This window comes from Chelonia mydas, chromosome 8 (assembly GCF_015237465.2).
Source record: "Chelonia mydas isolate rCheMyd1 chromosome 8, rCheMyd1.pri.v2, whole genome shotgun sequence".
Taxonomy (NCBI): Eukaryota; Metazoa; Chordata; order Testudines; family Cheloniidae; genus Chelonia; species Chelonia mydas.
In genome coordinates, this window is record NC_057854.1 from 43,295,583 (window position 1) to 43,315,662 (window position 20,080).

At 50.5% G+C, this 20,080-nt stretch overlaps 1 protein-coding gene across 17 annotated transcripts in view; it reads right to left on the reverse strand.

Annotated features, from left to right (window-relative positions):
• PACS2 (phosphofurin acidic cluster sorting protein 2) overlaps positions 1-20,080 on the reverse strand; it is a 211,015-nt gene that overhangs the window by 139,633 nt on the left and 51,302 nt on the right. For 16 of the 17 annotated variants that reach the window (XR_005226407.2, XM_037906252.2, XM_043552553.1 and 13 more), the window contains exon 2: positions 9,365-9,452. Coding sequence is in view for 16 of the 17 variants with exons in the window: in XM_037906252.2 (XP_037762180.1) it covers positions 9,365-9,452 (88 nt within the window). In the remaining variant the exon portion in view is untranslated. Of the gene's footprint in view, positions 1-9,364; positions 9,453-16,849; positions 16,906-20,080 lie in introns of those variants that run through there. The other variant, XM_037906249.2, reaches the window with a different exon arrangement.

Sequence of the window (20,080 nt, forward strand, 5' to 3'; positions counted from 1 at the left end):
ACCCACCTAGAAAACCGGGACCACTTTGCCTAATAAGCACAGCGAGTGGAGGGCCATCTACTTTCGAGGAGAACACACTGAACCTGCTCTGAACACATCCTTTCCTCTCTACCTAACCACTGAGCAGCCACGCCATGAGGTGAAGAGTCAGCAGGTTGGGGTGGAGGAGGCGGCCTGGGTCCTGAGAGAGCAGGTCTGGGTAGAGTGGCAACGGCCACGCAGAGCTACCGCCAGGCCCATGATGGTCCTGTACCAATGCTGCCTGGGTCACGCCAGGGCAATCAGGAGAACCTGGGCCTTGTCTGTCTTCATCTTCTCCAGGACCCTCCTGATTAGAGGAAACGGGGGAAAGGCGTAGAGAAGCCAGCCTGACCAGGACAGGAGAAAGGCATCGGAGATAGCGTCCCTTCCCAGGCCCCAACCTGGAGCAGAACCAGGGGCATTGCCGATTCTGCCGAGTTGCGAACTGGTCCACCTGGGGAGTTCCCCGCCTTCGGAAGAGCCAGTGGGCCACTTCCGGGTAGAGGGACCACTCGTGTTGCGAGGAAAAGTCCCTGCTCAAGTGATCTGCCCTCTTGTTCTGGGCACCCGGTAGATGGAAAACCTTCAGGTGGATGTCGTGGGCTACACAGAAGTCCCACAGCCTGAGGGCTTTGTGGCAGAGGATCAGGCCCCGCCTTGCCCGTTTATATAGAAAGTTGAGGCCATGTTGTCCGTGAGGACCTTGACTACCTTGCCCTCCAGGTGCGAGCAGAAGGCCATACACGCCAGCCACACCGCCCTGAGCTCCTTGACGTTTATATGTAAGGTCAGGTCTTGAGCCGACTACAGGCCTTGGGTCCGAAAGTTCCCCGGATGGGCCCCCAACCCAGGTCCGACGCATCAGACACCAGCTCCAACGACGGGGCCCTGTCCCTGAACAGTACCCCTTGGAGCACATTGTTTGGGGCTGACAACCACTGTAGGGAGGTGATCACAGAGTCTGGCACGGTGAGAACTTTGTCCATCCTGTCCGTGGCCTGGGAGAACTTCGAGGCCAACCAGAGCTGGAGGGGCCTCATCCTGAGTCTGGCGTAAAGGACCACGTACGTGCATGCCAACATGTGACCCAAGAGTTGTAGGCAAACCCTGGCTGTTGTCACCAGGAACCTTGTGACCGAGTCGATGAGAGCTTTCAGGGTCTCAAATCTGTCTGGCGGGAGAGAGGCCCTGACCGACACTGCGTCCAGGAGCGCCCCGATAAACTCTATGCATTGGACCACAACTAACATGGACTTGGTATTGTTTACCCACAAGCCCAAGGCGGTGCATGTGGAGAGGAGGAGAGCCACATGATCCCTCACCTGCGACCGGGGGGGAGGGGAAGGGGGGCTGCCCTTGACAAGCCAATCGTCCAGATACGAAAATATCTGGACCCCCCGCCATCTGAGGTAGGCCGCTACCACCGACATGCATTTTGTAAACACCCTGGGAGCAGTGGACAGACCATACGGGAGGACTGTGAATTGGTAATGATTCTGTCCCACAACGAAATGGAGGAAGCACCTATGCCCCTCGAATATGTGGATGTGGAAGTGCGCGTCCTGTAGATCGAGGGCAGTGTATCAGTCCCCGGGATCCAGGGAGGAGATGGAGGCCAGGGAGACCATGTGGAACTTGAGCTTCACCATGTACTGGTTCAGACCTTGGAGATCCAGAATGGGCCTCAGCCCCCCTTTGGCCTTTGGGATAAGGAAATAACGGGAGCAATACCCCTTGCTCATGAACTCCTCGGGCACCATCTATATCACTCTTAGACCTAGGAACCGCCCCACCTCCTGCTCGAGCAAAGCTTCGTGCGAGGGGTCCCACACGGGGGGGGGTGGTTGGGCGGGGAGGAAGTAAACTGGAGGGTGTAACCCCGGAGATGGTGTTGAGGACCCATCGGTCCAAGGTTAGCTGCGACCATTCCGTGAGGAAAGCACACCACCAGTTGGAGAAGGGAAGCTTTATTGGAGGTGGATCCCTGATGAGGACTGGTGGGATACCCCCGAGCATCCTGTCAAAAATGTCTTTTCCCCGCCTGCTTGCCCTTGGAGGACCCAGGCTGGGGGGCAGGCCGAGACTGACACTGAGGGCATCTCTTATAGTCCCGCTGCTTCTTATGGGTGGCCTCGTACTTTGGGAGGGCAGCCTGGGTGGGAGTCTGCTGCGGCTTGAACTTAGGTTTTGCCGGAGACGGGACATAGAGGCCCAGAGTCTGGAGGGTCATGCGGGAGTTTTTCATGCCATGCAGCCTTGTATCTGTTTCGTCCGCAAACAGAGCTTTCCCGTCAAATGGGAGGTCCTGCATGGAAGACTGAGCTTCGCCAGACAGTCCAGAGAGCAGGAGTCATGACGCCCGTCTCATGGGCACCGCAAAGGCCATTGATCGTGCGGCCGTGTCGGCACCATCCAAGGCTGCCTGTAGGGACGCCCTAGCGGCCGCTGCCCCTTCCTCCACTCCACTTGAACTCCTTCCTGTCACGCTCCTGGAGGGAGTCCTCAAACTTGGGCAGGGAGCCCCACAGACTGAATTTGTAACGGCCCAGGAGAGCCTGATGGTTTGCCACTCATAACTGGAAGCTCGAAGATGAATCACCTTTCCTTCCAAAAGACTCCAGTCTCCAAGAGTCTTTGTTCTTTGGGTTCGGGGCTGGATGACCCTGCCGTTCACCGACTCGACCACCAGGGAGTTGGGCGCCGGGTGGGTATACAAGTACTCATGCCCCTTAGCGGGTACAAAGTACTTGCGTTCCGCATTTTTAGAGATGGGGGCCAACGAGGCTGGTGTTTGCCACAGGCATTTGAAATCTTAGCCACCGCTTCATGGAGAGGCAAGGCCACCCTACCCGGTGCCAATGGGGACAACACATGAAACAGGGAGTCTGAGGGCTCCTCCATCTCCTCTGCCTGGAGGTGGAGGCTTGCAGCCACCCTCTAAGAGTTCTTGGTGGGCCCTTAAGTCCTCCTGCGGGATGGAGGGGGGCGGGGCCGCGGCCGCAATTGTCTCCTCCAGGCAGGGCAAAGAGGCCGGTGCGGTGCTCTGGGTGTTGGCTGGCACGGGAGGTTCCGCCACCTGGCCAGACTCTGGGCACGGTGCCAAAGACACACGTCCCACTGCCTCCTTTCTCGGGAGTCTGGAGAGGGAAGCCAACGGTGCCTCCGAAGCTCCAGCCACAGACCGAGCTGCCACTGGGGCTGCACTGGAGGCCATGGTGCCCACTGGTACCATTGGTCTGGCCAAAACATTCAGTGCCACTGCACCTGCTGCGGCACTGGCAGGGTCAGCTGTTCGGGTTGTCTGGCCTGGCCCATCGAAGGACAGCTACGAATAGACACTGGTCTGGCATAAGATCTGCTGCTGTCTCTGGACTGGGAGGAGCGGCGGGGCCGGGATCTACGATGGCCACAGGATCGCAATCTCGACATGGAGGACCAGTACCGGCGGTAACAGCTGCTCTGCGAACAGCCTCAACGAGCAGATGTGCGACAGTGAAACGCCGGCAATTGATGCCCGGGGCTGCGATATCTTGGCGGAGACTTGGAGCGGGAGTCCGAGAGGAAACGGCGTCAACGACCGTGCTGTGATCGACTGCAGTACACTCTCCAAGACTAGGACTAAAGGCGACGTCCGCCACGGTCCCGCCAATATTCGTTCCTTGAGGACGAGCGGTGCTGAGAGTCCCGGCCGGCCGGAACCCAGCCAGACGGTCTGGTCGGCGTCGAGGGCAATCCACCGGGACACTGCCCCAAGCAATTGCTGGTTGGTGATCGGCGTTGGGAACGTTCCCTCAACCGAGACCAGTACCGGGCCGGAGGTGACTGTGGAGATCCCAGCGGCAGCTTGCCTCTGGAGCATGGGGCCAACATCGGAGGCACTCCGGGCACCAGCATGGACATAACATCCCGGGCCACCTGGAGGGCTTCAGGAGTGGACAGCATCCGGACATCCAGAGAGGCCTGTTCCAAAGGGGCCGGGCTACTCTGCGCAACGTGAGTCGGAGGCCTGGGGCCCGGTGGGGATCAAGGGCTGCCTGACATGGGCCTAGCCTCAGTCCCAGACTTCCCTCGGTGCTGCTGTGAAGAGGGAGTCTTCCTGGCCCTCTTGGCTTGCCCCATGGATGGGGAGCAGTGCCGACTGGTCGATGGCACCGGAGGGTTGCCGTGTACCGACGCCACAGTGCCGGGTACCAGTTCGGAAGACATGCCGGGGTCGGGGTCAGCATTGACTCCATCAGGATGGCCTGGAGTCTAATGTCCCTTTCTCTTTTGGTCCAAGGCTTAAACGACTTGCAAATCTTGCTCCTTTCACGGATATGGGTTTCTCCCAAGCAGCGCAAACAGTTTGCGTGCGGGTCACTTCTTGGCATAGAACGCCTACAAGAGCCGCAGGACTTAAACCCCGGGGTGCAGGGCATGCCCCGGCCTGGGCTCACTGACTAACTTAATTAACTAAACAGCTAACTAACTACAGGTACTAACGCTGAACGAACAGTTCTGCGGATGAGCTACAGCAAAGCTGGAGCTGAGCAGTTCCGACGAACCTTCACTGGTGGCAAGAAGGAACTGACGGTGAGGGGAGCGCGTAGCTCCCCTTATACCACGCCAGGCAGGAGCCACTCCAGGGGTCGTGGGGGCGCTCCCCCCTACGGGTACTGCTAGGGGAAAAACTTCCGGCACCAGTGCACATGGCGAGCATGCACACCTATTGTGGAATACACATGAGCAATCACTCGAAGAAGAACTTGAGCTCATGTGCACCAAGTGACCCCAAAAGAGCTTTATCAGCACATATGAATATTCTAATATGTCAAGACCACAAACCTACTGACTGCATGTGGCACTGCAGAGACACTGGTCCACCTTCAATTAGTTCATCATAGGACAAAATAAATGTGGATGGTAATTAGGTGACAGTACAAGGTCAGCTCATTGGCACCCACATACAAGGCAGTAGCTGTAGCTGTCACATCCCCTACAATGGCCATCTGGAGATTATGCAAGGCCAGGTCAATGATGGATGAGATGAAGGATGGTCCAGTGGTTACAATTCTAGGCTGGCACTTGAGAGTAGGGGTCCAGTCCCTGCTCTGCCACAGATTTCCTGTAGGACCTTGAGCAAGTCACTTAGTTGCTCTGTGCCTCAGTTTCCCATCTGTACATTGGGATAATAGCCCTGCCTCACCAGGGGGTTGAGAGGTTAAACACATCAAAGATTGGGAGGTGTGCAAATGCTATAGTGACAAGGGCCTGAGAAGTACTCAAACTGTTTCCGTCACGCCCTTTTCCCCCCATATACTTAATACTTTCCAGGAATTTGCTACTTTTGCTGTTTTACTGTCTATACCACAGGATTTTTCTTTTTTAAACTTAAGGAAAAACTCCCTACAGTGAAAACAGCTGCCTCTTCAGACCTGAAATTTGGCACACCCATGGTGTTCTGTGTGTAGTTCACACACTGCTCAGTTTCAGGAAGGGCGCATGTAAGCGACAGGACCATCATTTGGGAGCGTGAGCGGTGGAACAGAGCTAGTGATACGAGCCCCAGATGCCACGCATGCCCATGTGTACACTTTCTGGGGCTGCTTATGGAGCCTTGGAACCCCTTTCCACAAGCCCCTTCCTCACCTGTGAGAAGGGGCTCAATAAATCCCTTGGCTCCTTCTGTGACAAAGTGGAAGTGTTCTTAATGTTTTCTCTGAATACTGTGTGGGTGCCTCAGTTTCCCCTATGCAGTTCTTAAGTATCTAGGTGGTGGGATAAGGGTGTGTGATTGTTGCAGAGCCCTAGAGGGCCAGTGTGATGGTGTCTGCACAGAAAATGGCTGACACCCTGTCTCCTGGCAACTGATGGCCTGGGCCCCTCCTCTGCAAAGGTACCAACTGAAGGTGTTGGAGAACAAAGATCAGGTGGCCTCCTGGCCCGGGAAAGAGACAAAAGGTGAGAGGAGGGGTGGGAGAGTTTCAGTTTGGAGCTGCCTGGGGAAATGGAGGGAGGCCTGAACTGGGTCTGGCTCCCTACCCGCAAGATGAACCTCACTGAGGGGTCCTGTTTCCTGTACCTACAAGCTCTGTTTTGGACTGTGTTCCTGTCATCTAATAAACCTTCTGTTTTACTGGCTGGCTGAGAGTCACGGTGAATCGCAGGAAGTGGTGGGTGCAGGGCCCGGTCTCCCCCAAACTTCGTGACAACTGGTGGCAGTGGTGGGATGTACTGCACCCCGGGGGTGGCACTTCCTTCAGTGAGTGACTGGGGAGCAGTAAAACAAAGGGTGATTGATGAGGACCAGGCGTGCTGAAGTCTCAGAGAGGAGCGGTTTCAGGGGGCGGAGAAGCTATGCTTAGCTTAACTCCTGGGAGAGTGTGACCAGCGAGAAGGACTGTTGCAGTAACGGATTGCCCCTGGGGATTGCGGGGAGCAGTCCCAGGGGTGGAGGAGCCTGAGGCTTGGCCCTGGAAGAGAGAAGGACTGTTGCACTAATGGGGTCCCCCTGGGGACTGCAGAGAGCAATCTCAGGGGCAGAGGAGTCTGCGGCTTGACCCTGGGAGAGAGGTGGTGACCTGGAGAAGGGCTAGCACACTAGGGGTTCTTCCTGGAAACCGTGGGGAGCTGAGAGCACACAGGCCTGTGAGTCCACAGTAACTTGGGAACAGCGAAGTGATGGCCTATCACCATCTCCTTAAGAAGGACATTGTAAACCTGTGCAAAAAGAGAGGGTTACACATTGGAAAGTTCACCAAAGCACAGTTAATTGTGCAGCTGGAGGACGATGACTGCTCTAAGGAGCAGATTCCTGACCCAGATGGGGCTACAAGAGGATCTGGGAGCAGCTGGAGCTGTAGCCGGGCATCCCCAAGACTCCTGTCCCCGACCAGATGGGGGTCTTCACGGTCAGGTTCCCCATCAGGGGATCGGAGACAGATGGGATTGGAGTGGAGTCCAAAGGAGCAAGAGGACCATGAGAAACAGCGAGAGCCCAAGAAAGAGCTGCAGGAGAAGCAGCAGCAGCATGAACTGGTGATGGTGGAGCAGAGAGGCATAGTGGACTTCCCAGAAGTGAGTGGGAATAGACACCGGGGTGCCAGCACTGCAGGGAACCTCGATACTAAATTGCTGCCCCTGGTTAAGGGGTGGGGGGGGGAGGATGTGGATGCCCACCTCACTGCCTTCGAGCAGGCTGACGATTTGAACCAGGGGGACCCGGCAGAAAAGCCGTAGTATTTAGCTCCCTTGCTGGGTCCCAAGGCCATAGATGCCATCAGCCAGATGGGTGGGGTGGTGGACAGGCTTCCACTCCTGACCCTGGCCTGTGTGTCTGCGTGGACTCTCCTGGGCACAGGCCTCTCAGACCCCCAGTGGGAGCAGAAGGTGGTGGTCAATGAGGAGACATTCCTGCGGTGGCGAGATCCTGGGACAGAGAGAACTGTTGTCAGGCCCCAGGTGGTGCAGCCTCACCAGATGCTGAGGGGCTGTGTGACCTGGGTGAAGGTCCCAGGGATGAAGCCCCTTGCCCTGCCTATGGGCCAGATCCCTGTGCAGACACAGGAGGGGTTGGGCTGGCTGGTAGTTTGGGTTCTCCAGGATATCGGCTGTGCGGTCCTGTTGGAGGGTGACTGTGTCTTTGGGACAGGATCCAGGTCCTGCTCCTGTAATGGCCGAGGATTTGAATTTGAATCCAGGGAAACAATTGGCTAAGATGGAAATGGTCAGTGAAAATGCAGATGGAGAGGCGAGGAGGGATGGGAGAGTTTCAGTTTGGAGCTGGCTGGGGAAATGGAGGAAGGCCAGAACAGGGTCTGGCTCCCTATCCCCCAAGATGGACCTCACTGAGGGGTCCTGTTTTCTGTACATACAAGCTCTGTTTTGGACTGTGTTCCTGTCATCTAATAAACCTTCTGTTTTACTGGCTGGCTGAGTGTCACGGGTGAATCGCAGGAAGTGGGGGGTGCAGGGCCCTGTCTCCCCCAAACTTCAAGACACCTTCCCATAAGGGGCACTGAAATCTGTTTCCTGATATCCTAACATAGAGGTTCTGGGAACTGAACTCCCTCATTCTGGAATTGCACGAGGAACTAACAAAGCTATTTGGATGCCTGTTCGTTAGAGAAGGGAGGGGATGAAGGAAATTTGATGGAAACATTTTCTGATTTAAAGCGGAAGTGACAGAATTGGTACCCCAAATAGCAACAGAGCTGCTAGGGCCTGCTGGAGACGAGGACTTGACAGCCTCAACATGCACAGATGAGGTTGTAGCAGAGTTTCTCGCTGCTCTCAGAGTGGCAATGACAGCTGGTTGAATCCATAGCTCTGTATTTGAATATTCTGGGTCTTCTTGTAAGATGAACCCTTTAAGTTTAAATGTTCAGGCTAACGTTTTTGGTTTTTATTGACAACTACTAAGTTCTCTGCAGGGTTTTTGGCTGCAGCAGCAGATTTAATCAACTTCAGCTCAAGATTAGTGAGGTTTTATGCCTGGGAATCGTGTTGGCTTTCAAACAATGCTTAAGCACTGTTCAGTGACAGGAATCCCTGTACGTTGGGCTGAGCTTACATGTAGACCAGGAATGGATTCCTTCCCAGCTTAGCTCCTGCCTACATGCACACTGATGTATGTACACAATGTACGTATAAAATCAATGCATTAATTTAGACACTTACAGGTCCATATAACACACTTGCAACGCAAGTTCATACACTTTAAAATATACATTATTTTTAAGTCAGGTGATATCCATTCTCCTGCATTTTGCACCCCTTTGAAGTCACTTTTCTACCAGGATTACGGTAGCAGTGCAGTTGGGCAGTGATTCTGTAGTTATTATGAAGCAAAAAAACACAAGGAAAATCCTTTGAAAGTGCAAGAGGGAGCATGTTAACTCCCGTCCTTCTGTAGCTCCATTTGACTGGCCCTAAGCTATCTAGGAGGGAAAAAACCTCTGTTCTGCCCTGAGACAAGATGTAACATGTAAAACAGGTCAAGAGGTTGAGTTTTGATGAAGTTGGGAGAATGAGGGTTTGCAACAGAAACTCAGTTTCATAATAAAAAGCTACTTTTGGCCTTAATGATGGGAAGTCTAACTCACTCTGTGAAGATATATTTAAATACTGTGACAGTGGAAGTACACAAGAAGGGAAAAAATGTTAAGATCTTACTCATGAACCTAACACTGCACAGGTACCGAAACAGTGTATTGTATTAGTGGAATAGTAGGTGATAGTCTCCTTGTACACATGCATTACAAAATGCAACCTTAATTTTCATATTTCTTGACATTTCAGTGCTTAACACTGCAACTGTTGTGTTGCTCTTACCATTTAAGGCTAAGTATTAAATGCAAGTTACCTGCATTTTGACGGCAATGACCACAGAAATGAGCTCCTTATCCAATTCCTTTAAGACGACCAGTTTCTTTAAAGTCAAGGTGCACAACCTGCAAGCAAGAACACAGGAGAAACAGCTATGAGTTACACCTGGAAAAGGAAAGGACATAAAGTCAGAGCACCCTGGAGGTACAGCATGCCCTTGGGATGAATTTCTTCCTTTTCCTTTTATCTATTGGAGAACAGAGTACAGATTATTGACCCACAAGCTAGATTAAAAAACTAGCTCTTAAAGCCAGACAACCAATAGAATTCAGAGTTGCACATTTTCAAGTTTGTTGGTTGTTTCACTTTGCAACTCCTGGCCCATGAAGACCTACTTCGACCTGTTTGTCAACTGTTGTTCTCATGAGTTCTTTTAAAAGTTAATAAGCAGTTCTGGCCACCCAAATGGAAAAACATGAGAGGGATTTAAGCTCTTCCCTCTGTCCCCTGCTGCTGGCATGCCAAGCAGATGAAAGTAGTGTCACACTCCACTCATTGCTACTTTGCTTTGTTCAAAGCTGTTAAGAAAATAAGAATGGCCATATTGGGTCAGACCAGTGGCCCATCTAACCCACTATCCTGTCTCTGACAGTGGCCAGTATCAGATGTTTTCAGAGGGAATTAACAGAACACGGCAACTTATGGAGTGATCCATCCCTGTTATCCAGTCCCAGCTTCTAGCAATTAGAGGTTTAGGGACACCCAGAGCATGGGGTTGCACCCCTGACCATCTTGGCTAATAGCCACCAATGGACTGACCCTCCATGAACTTCTCAACACTTGCAGAGTTTTTCCGCTGTAAGTTTAACCAGTGATAGGGAATCAGTGAAAGTAAAGCGCTGGTTTGTGTACTCACTTAATTCCTCAGGGGTCAGAGTGTTTACATTAGCAGCACATCCATCCCCGATGAGAGCTGCATTCTAGGGAAGCTACCCCACAGTGCAGCTCTCTCCAGTTTGACCATGGGTCTTAAGGGAGGGAAGTGGGGGATGATCGCGGGGCATCCTGGGTCCTTGCACAACCTCCTCTCCCCAAACATGGATAAGCTCCAGTAGCTCAGCATGGCTCCAAGCAGGGGATCCTTTGCTCCTTGGAGCAGGCACTGTCACCTGGCCAGATAAGTGAGCACTTGCCAAGAAAACAGGAAGGGGAGTTTAAAGTTCCCAGGGCTTTACAGGGGTAGGGGTGGATGACTGTTTACCTGGCATCAGAGCAGTAGAGCTGCTGGCTAGAGTGGTCACCTAAGCACTGTGCGATATCCTGCAGAGGCTAAAAGCTACGTAAACAGGAAGAACATGTCTTCACCTGCACATCACTGCAAATGCATCACCGGTAAGAGCTGTAAACCTCTCCTGGAGGTGGTTTTCTTTTTGCAGTGAAACTTCTGAGTTTCACTGCAAAAAGTCATTAACAAGTGTATCCCATTGTTTTTGTGAAAAAAAGGGACTTTTTCTTATTTTAAATGGCAAGTGTAGATATGCCCTAATTCTTTTTTGAACAGTGTTATACTTTTGGCCTTCACAACATTGCCCGGTAACAAGTTCCTCAGGTTGACTGTGTGTTGTCTGAAATATTTCTTTTTTTCAAACCTGCTGCCTATTAATCAGGTGACCCCCATTCTTGTGTTATTTGATGTCATTAGTGATCCGATACTATTGTGCATTGAAATAATTCCTTGTATAAAGTACGGATGGAATTATTTCAATACACAAGTGTTACTATCAAGAAACAAGCATTAGTGTATGGATTTTAATTTTGGACTGGCCAGAAAGAATCCCTTCCACTCTGCACGCTCAGGGAAGATCCTGCTTTACTGAGCCACTTCTCAGACACCTCTTCCCAGCACAGCTCCTAGGTATGACTTCTCCTAGGAGCCTTACAGCTCTACCCTTTGGCTTGGTGTTTGGTGGGCATGGTTCCATCAGATCCTCTCTCTATTCACTATGAGAACAACAGGAACTCCAGTCTCTTTGGAGCTATCCTCCTAACTTTCCACACTTGGGTTGCCTGTGACTGATATTTTTTTTTTTTTTTGGGGGGGGGGGGGGCACAGTCCTCGTCATCACAGATATTGCCATTCCAGCATGAGTTATGCTTAGAAATCCATCTTCTCCAACCCATCCTAATCCATCTGGCCTCTCTCAGTCCCAAGAGAGAACAACCACATAAACAAAGAGCACAAACAAAAGCCTTCCCCCCCCCCCCCCGCCAAGATTTCAAAGTATCTTGTCCCCTTATTGGTCCTTTGGGTCAGGTGCCAGCCAGGTTAGCTGAGCTTCTTAACCCTTTACAGGTAACAGGATGTTGCCTCTGGCCAGGCAGGATTTTATAGCACTATATACAGAAAGGTGGTTACCCTTCCCTTTATATTTATGACAGAGGAGATCAACAGATAGTTGATCCAATCACCTCCTTCCCATGTGCGTCTATCCTATTTTCCCAGTAAGAGCGGAGGACCTTGTCTCTCATACACCTGTACACTGCACTTCCTGACCCAGCAAGAGCAGGAAGTGAAACTGATCCATACTGTAAAAAGAAAAGGAGTACTTGTGGCACCTTAGAGACTAACCAATTTATTTGAGCATGAGCTTTCGTGAGCTACAGCTCACTTCAGCGGAAGTGAAGTGAGCTGTAGCTCACGAAAGCTCATGCTCAAATAAACTGGTTAGTCTCTAAGGTGCCACAAGTACTCCTTTTCTTTTTGCGAATACAGACTAACACGGCTGTTACTCTGAAACCTGATCCATACTGTGTTGGTTTCATTCCCTGGCTGCTACTCCTGCAAGCACTGTATGAACATCAGACCATAGGGCTTGAAGGTCATTGAGTCCCCTGGTACTGCAGGCAGCCCCATCATATAATCTTGGTCACAGACTCATCAAGCAGCAGCTTCAGACTAGTTAGGTCATTTGCCCCAACAGCTCCTATTAGGAGGCTTCTCCAGAACCTCTCTCCTCTAATGGTTAGAAACCTAATTTCCAACGTAAAATATACTCATGGCCACTATTCCATTTGTTCTTGTGTCAACATTGTCTTAAGCTTCCACAGCTCCTCTCCCTCCCTAGTGCTTATCACTTCAGCAGGACCAGCAGCACATACTCCATGCTGGGAGCAGAGACACCTACCAAATGGGGAAAAATGCCCCACGTCCAAACTGGAGACTGGCGAGGCAGTGCACTCAGCCCCTAAGAGAGAGCACATATGAAAGAGCAAAGGCCCCTCTAGCAACCCCTCCTGCTGGCAGGCTACAGAGGGACCCACATGCATGTTCCATCATGAGAGAGACTCAGAACATTGACACCCTCTTCCACCCAACCTCCCCGCACCCCCAACACCAACCATGGACAAAACCCCAGAAAACAAACCAACCTAAACAAGTAAAATAAAATGAAAAGCTCTACTCCACATAGAGGTTTTACCCCCCAAAGGATCCAGAGAACCACAAAGTCTCCAAGGGGCTGCATTATTATCTATTTTACACAGAAATGTGTGCAACACTGGGACAATTCATAGTACCTCTGGGCCTCAGTTTCCCCATGTGTACAACAGGGATAACAGCCCTGCCCCACAGGGATGTTGTGCGGATGAATACATTACAGATGGAGAGGTGCTCAGATACTACAGGAATTGGCAGCAATGTAAAACTGACAAACTCAGCCCCTCCTTAGCCAGTTGACAACAAAGGGCAAAAGGGAGAATGGAGGCTCTCGCACACCAAGTCCATCCACACAGAAAGGTGGAAGCTCATACTGACGGAAAGTGGGAAGGAAATAGCACAGAAAGGCAGAAACAGGGGGAGAGGAGAGCGAAGCCCAGTATGTTTGACTGCACATCTGGTTTTTACTGTGTGCCAAAACTAATTAGAAGTGATTCAGAGATAAATCTCAGGTTTCAGAGTAGCAGCCGTGTTAGTCTGTATCCGCAAAAAGAAAAGGAGAACTTGTGGCACCTCAGAGACTAACAAATTTATTTGAGCATAAGCTTTCATGAGCTACGGCTCACTGCTGTAGCTCACGAAAGCTTATGCTCATATAAATTCGTTAGTCTCTAAGGTGCCACAAGTCCTCCTCTTTTTTCTTTTTTCTTTTTTTTTTTTTTTTTTAAAGAAAGAGAAATCTGTCCCCTACTCCAGATTGAGGGAGGGGAAGAGGCCTCCGCTCCTCACCCCGTCCCAAAAGAAATGTCAAGTGTCAAGCACATGCATGCTGCAGCAGAGTCAGGAACTCGTTGTGATGCCATTTGTTTTCTTTGTAATGCTGTAGCTGGAGAACACTTATACCCCCCTGCTTGCCAAAATCCACAGAGCTGTGGCTGGTCAGGTGATGAGAGCAGAGGTATAACAAGCAGGCATTGTCTCTGCTGACAGACCAAACAATCTGCTCTTTTTGTCCATCATACCCAAAGCTTGAGAAGGGAAAACGTACGTAAAGAAACAATTGTGCTCCCAGCACACACAGAAATATATAAGGAGCATTCTGTTCTCCACTGACATTCTTTCAATTAGTCATTTATAAGCTTTGATCAAACCCATGCAGCACTGCTGCCTGAGAAAGCCTCTCACAGTGATCAGGGAAACAAAAACAGTTAAAAAAAGACATGAGATACATCTGCTTTCTTTATCCATGATCGCTGGACAACTGGTACTAAAAGGCTCTTCGCACCAAGAACAATGAAGCATTTATATCCTCTAGCAGAGGAGGAGATTCAGAGAAATCCACAGTGTAAAAATCATTCATGCAGTCAGTGTGTTTATTATTGCAGGTCTAACTTGTCTAGCTTCTACCTATCTGTTACTTTACAAATCAAAGCAGGAAACGGGAGGAGACTAACGCTTGCAAACAAAAATAATTTTTTTAAAAGGTTATTCTAAGGGTATATTGATTGCAGCCACAGCCACATTTGGAGTAATGCACGAACAGTGGATTCAGTGGCTAAAACCAATGGGGGGCCTCCATGTACAGATGCGTACACAGAACAGCACCAAGATTATCCAAAAAGGAGGCACAAAGCTATCATCCCCTTTGTGTTCCTGTCCATCTGCTTGGAATTTTAGTGATACCTAAGTCTCGCAAATCAGCATTTGTCTGCTCTTAGCATCTTTATTAACTAACTAGAAAATGTTGCAATGAGCGTGTTAAATTTCATGAGCAATACTAAACTGAGAGGAGTTAACACCAGGAAGGGAAAAATACAGTGATCTAGAGAGATCTGAAACAGAAAAAATGATTTTCAGCTTGGAAAGATGCACTCAACATACACAGGGAAAAATAATCTAGTACACAGCTATCCAATAGGAAGGAGGAAACTTGGAATCAATACTGCAAGAGACACCAAGGGCGATGACACAAGTAGGCTGAATGACTTGTAAATATTTCAAAACTGCATATTGTGCATGTGCAGCAGAACATTTTTCGTGCACTCGTTTCAGCATCCACCTGTAACTGAGTATGCGAATGCATAGCTAGTTCAGGGCACACAGGTGGGTTCAAGATGTATAGTTAAACCCACAAAAGCTAAGAACCCTCACTTTTGTATTCCTTGTTTATCTTAACTGTGCAATCATGCAATTTTTGCATTTAATAGATAAATAATTTTGATTATTCTTGCTCATTTCATTTATGCCAAGGTTGGGATTGGGACTGACTTCCCCTCCCAGCTTTTATTTGCAGGGACCTTTTGTGTTTTTTGCTTTTCTCAAGGCACTTAAATATCCATTGGGAGGACAGATGGGTGCCACTCAGTTTCTGAATCTGAAATGGAACCTTGGGCCTTCCCTTAATCATAAGCCAGGTTTCCATAAAAGAGTTGGAGGCTCTTGCTTAGATTCTCCATCAATTAAAGCTACAAACTACTACAGAATAAACACAGGTCCAATGAATATAAAAGGCTGTCTTTCTAAAGTAAAGATGTGAGAGTCTGACACTAGCTTTAAACAGAAACCTGGTCTTCACCCAATTCCTTCAGCCCCACACTGAAGGTATAGCATCATAGACTTGTAAGGCTTGAAGAGACCTCGAGAGTTCTCCTAGTCCAGGGATTCTCAAACTTTTTCTGAGGCCCCCCACAACATGCTATAAAAACTCCTCAGCCCACCTTTGCCACAACCGTTTTTCTGCATATCCAATAGTTTAAAAGCCAGGGCCAGCATTAGGGGGGTAGCAAGCAGGGCAATGGCCCAGGGTCCGACACCACAGACAACCTTGCAAAGCTAAGTTACTCAGGCTTCAGCTTCAAGCCTGGGCAGTGGGGCTTCAGCTTGGGCTTCAGCTCGGGGGGGGGGGGCGGGGCGGGCAGGGCTCAGGCTTCAACTTTCTGCCCTGGGGCCAGCTAGTCGAAAGCCGGCCCTCCTCTCTGATTTATTTTGATAAACCCCCTGCAACCTGCTCACGGCTGCCCAGGGGGCCCCGGACCCCTGGTTGGGGAACCACTCTCCTAGTCCATCCCCCAGTGCTGAGGCAGGATCAAGTATATATAGACCATCCCTAACAGGTTTTTGTCCAACCTGTTCTTATAAGCCTCCAGTGATGGGGATTCCACAACCTCCCATGGTAACCTACTGAAGTACTTAACCACTCTTTGGGTATGTCTACAGTACAAAATTATTTCAAAATTATTCTATTCGAATTTTTGGAATAGATTTTATACATTTGGTCTTGTGTGTCCCCACTAAAGCGCGTGAATTCGGCGGATTGCGTCCACAGTACCAAGGCTAGCATCGAATCTCGGAGTGGTGCACTGTGGGTAGTTACTCCACAGTTCCTGCAGTCCCCGCCGCCCATTGGAATTCTGGATTAAGCTCCCAGTGGATGATGAGGCAAAAACATTCTCAAAGGTGTTTCTGTGTTTGTGTTGTCAGTCGCTCCTCCCTCCATGAAAGCTAGGGCAGACAATCGTTTCACACCTTTTTGGCATGCAGATGCCATACTGCTTTCAGCAGACGGTGCAGTACGGTACTCTGCTTCTCTCCTGGTACTATGAATCCACCTCACATTTCCTCTTGTCTTTCTATGTAATCTCTATAAGTATCTACTCTCTCTCTTCCTCATCGACCGCTTCTGCTGCCAACTCTGCTCGGCCATCGTGAACCAAGCAGCACAACTTCCGCAGCCAACTCTGCTCTCCCGCTCTTGCCGTGCTACCGAGATTCTCCATGTCTGTCCTGGGCTCCCGCCTCCATGAAAGCTACAGAAGACAATCATTTCCTGCCTTTTTTCAGCTATCATGAACCGAACAGCACCTCTTCCGCTGCCACTCTGTTCTCCTACATTTCACGCCCTTTTTCCAGGATTACCTGTGCAGGCGCCATAGCGCGGCAAGCATGGAGCCCGCTCAGATCTCCGCTGCAGTTTTGACCATTGTAAATACCTCATGCATTATCCAGAGGTATGTGCAGTACCTGCAAAACCGGGTGAGGAAGCAACGACAGTGTGATTACTATACTGATGAGGACATGGACACAGACCTTCCTAGAAGCACTGCATGTGGCAATTGGGAGATCATGGTGGCATTGGGCCAGGTTCATGCCGTGGAACGCCGATTCTGGACCTGGGAAACAAGCACAGACTGGTGGGACCGCATAGCGTTGCGGGTATGGGATGATTCCAAGTGGCTGCAAAACTTTCGTGTGCGTTGGGCCACTTTCATGGAACTTTGTGACTTGCCGTCCCCTGCCCTGAAGCGCAAAGACACCAAAATGAGAGGAGCCCTCACAGTTGAGAAGCAAGTGGCCATAGCCCTATGGAAGCTTGCAACGCCCAACAGCTACCGGTCAGTCGGGAATCAGTTTGGAGTGGGCAAATCTATTGTGGGGGCTGCTGTGCTACAAGTAGCCAACGCAATCATTGACCAGCTGCTATCAAGGGTAGTGACTTTGGGAAATGTGCAGATGATTGTGGATGGCTTTAATGCACTGGGGTTCCCTAACTGCGGCAGGGCGATAGACGGAAAGCATTTCCCTATCTTGGCCCCGGAACACCGGGGTGGCCAGTACATAAACAGCAAGGAGTACTTTTCCATGATGCTGCAAGCACTGGTGGATCACAAGGGACGTTTCACCAACATCAACGTAGGATGGCTAGGAAAGGTGCATGACGCTCGCACCTTCAGGAACTCTGGTCTGTTTGAACAGCTGCAGGAAGGGACTTACTTCCCAGACCAGAAAATTACTGTTGGGGATGTTGAAATGCCTATAGTTATCCTCGGGGACCCAGCCTACCCCTTAATGACATGACTCACGAAGCCATACACAAGCACCCTGGACAGTAGTAAGGAGCAGTTCAACTATAGGCTGAGCAAGTGCAGAATGGTGGTAGAAAGTGCACTGGGACGTTTGAAAGCGCGCTGACGCAATTTACTGACTCGGTTAGATCTCAGCACAACCAATATTCCAATTGTAATTGCTGCTTGTTGTGTGCTCCACAATATCTGTGAGAGTAAGGGGGAGACATTTATGGCAGGGTGGGAGGTGGAGGCAACTCGCCTGGCGCCAGTTTCGAACAGCCAGACAACAGGGCGATTAGAAGAGCGCAGCAGGGCGCGCTGCGCATCAGAGAAGCTTTGAAAGTCAGTTTCATGACTGGCCAGGGTATGGTGTGACAGTTGTGTTTGTTTCTCTTGAAGTTACCCGCCCCCTATATATATATATATATATGAAAGTAAATAAAGTCACAATTGTTTAAAAAAAACATTCTTTATTATTTGTTCCCAACACATTGAGAGAAATCAGAAGGTACACCAGGGGAGGGGGTATTGGGTTGGGGGGGGGGGGGAGAGGAGGGAAGGACAAGCCCGGAAACCAAATCAAAATTTAGGATATGCCAGCTTTCTGCTGCTTGTGCAATCCTCTGGGGTTGAATGTGTGGGTCCCCGTAGCCTCCCATCACGTGTTCTTGGGAGTCTGGGTGAGGAGGCCATGGAACTTGGGGAGGAGGGAGGATGGTTATTCAGGGGCTGCAGTGGCAGTCTGAGGTCTCGCTGCCTTTCCTGCATTAGATCCACCATACAGCGGAGCGTGTCAGTTTGCTCCCCCACGAGCTTGACCATAGCTTCCTGCCTGCTCTCATCGCGCGCGTCCCTCCTCTCCCTGTTCATTTAATGCTTTACCCGACTCCACAATTGTTTGCCTCCACACTTTCAGCTGGGCCCTATCAGTGCGGGAGGACTACATGAGCTCAGCGAACATGTAGTTCCGAGTTTGTTTTTTCTGCCTTCTAATCTGGACCAGCCTCTGGGACAGAGTAGATAGGGGCCGTGTTGAAACATTTGCACCTGCAGGAGGAGAAAAAGGGAGGGTAGTATTTTAAAAGATACATTTTAGAGAACAAAGGGGACACACTTTCTCAGTGAAACAGGCAATTCATAGTATGCAGCACATGTTCTTTCTGTACAAGGTCACATTTTGCCTCTTATACTGAAGTGCCTGCCACTTTGGTGTGAGTAAGCCATCATACACGGCCAGGAAACAGAATTCAGCTTGCACGCAGCCATGGTAAGCCCTACGGGCATGGGGGGTTCTGCTTTTTCCACATTCATTTCAATGTTTTCAAACCGCCGGGCCCCCTTTCCCATAGCAAGCAATGCCTGGTGGGTTTGCCATATAAAAGGAAGGACTGCAGGCTCTCTGGGATGATTGCTTCATACAACACCCTGCCTCACCACCACCACGTGGCTCCAATGAGGCTCTGAGCAGGGATGAGCCCTTTAAGCTAAACGGGAACAGCCCAGAGCAGCTGGGTTTCCCCCCCACCGCGTGGCTCCGATCAGGCTCTCACTCACCAAAAGTGCCTTCTCCAGGGTCATGGTCCGGGAGCCTGCCTTGGGAGTCGGGGGAGGCTGTTGGCTCCAGCATTAAGACTAGTTCCTAGCTAGTGGGGAAAACGGATTCCCCACTTGGCGCCTGTGCACCGTCGTCCTCCTCTTCGTCCTCCAATAACTCATCCTCCTCACTCCGTGCAACTTCCTCCTTGTAGGTGTCCACAGACAGTGGTGGGGTAGTGGTGGCGTCACCCCCCATAACTGCATGCAGCTCACGGTAAAAGCGGCATGTATGGGGCTGTGACCCAGAGCGCCCGTTTGCCTCCTTAGCTTTTTGGTACGCTTACCTGAGCTCCTTGATTTTTGTACGACACTGCTCTGCGTCCCTGTAGTAGCCTCTTTGCGTCATGGCCCTGGAGACTTTAGCGTACGTATTTGCGGGTTTTTTTTGGAACGTAGTTCTGCCATAACAGATTAGTCTCCCCAACATGCTATGAGATCCAGTACTTCCATTCGGATCATGCTGGAGCTCGTCTGCAAATCCGGGACTGCGTGGTCTCTTGTGATGGTGGACTCTGCATGGTCGCCTGTGGTGGTGGACTGTGCTGATGGTCGACTGTGCTGATGGTGACCAAACAGGAAATGAAATTCAAAAGTTCCTGGGGCCTTTACTGCCTACCTGGCTAGTGCATCGGAGTTAAGAGTGTTGCTCAGAGCGGGCACAAGGGAGCATTCTGGGATAGCTCCCAGAGACCAATAACGTCGAATTGCGTCCCCAGTACCTGTAACCCGGAACTGCAATCTCGATTTTAGCGCTACTCCACTTGCCGAGGTGGAGTACAGAAATCAGATTAAAGAGCCTTTTAAATTGAAAAAAACGGTTTGGTCATGTGGACGGAATCAGTTTTATTTCGAATTAACTCTGCTAATTCCGAAATAA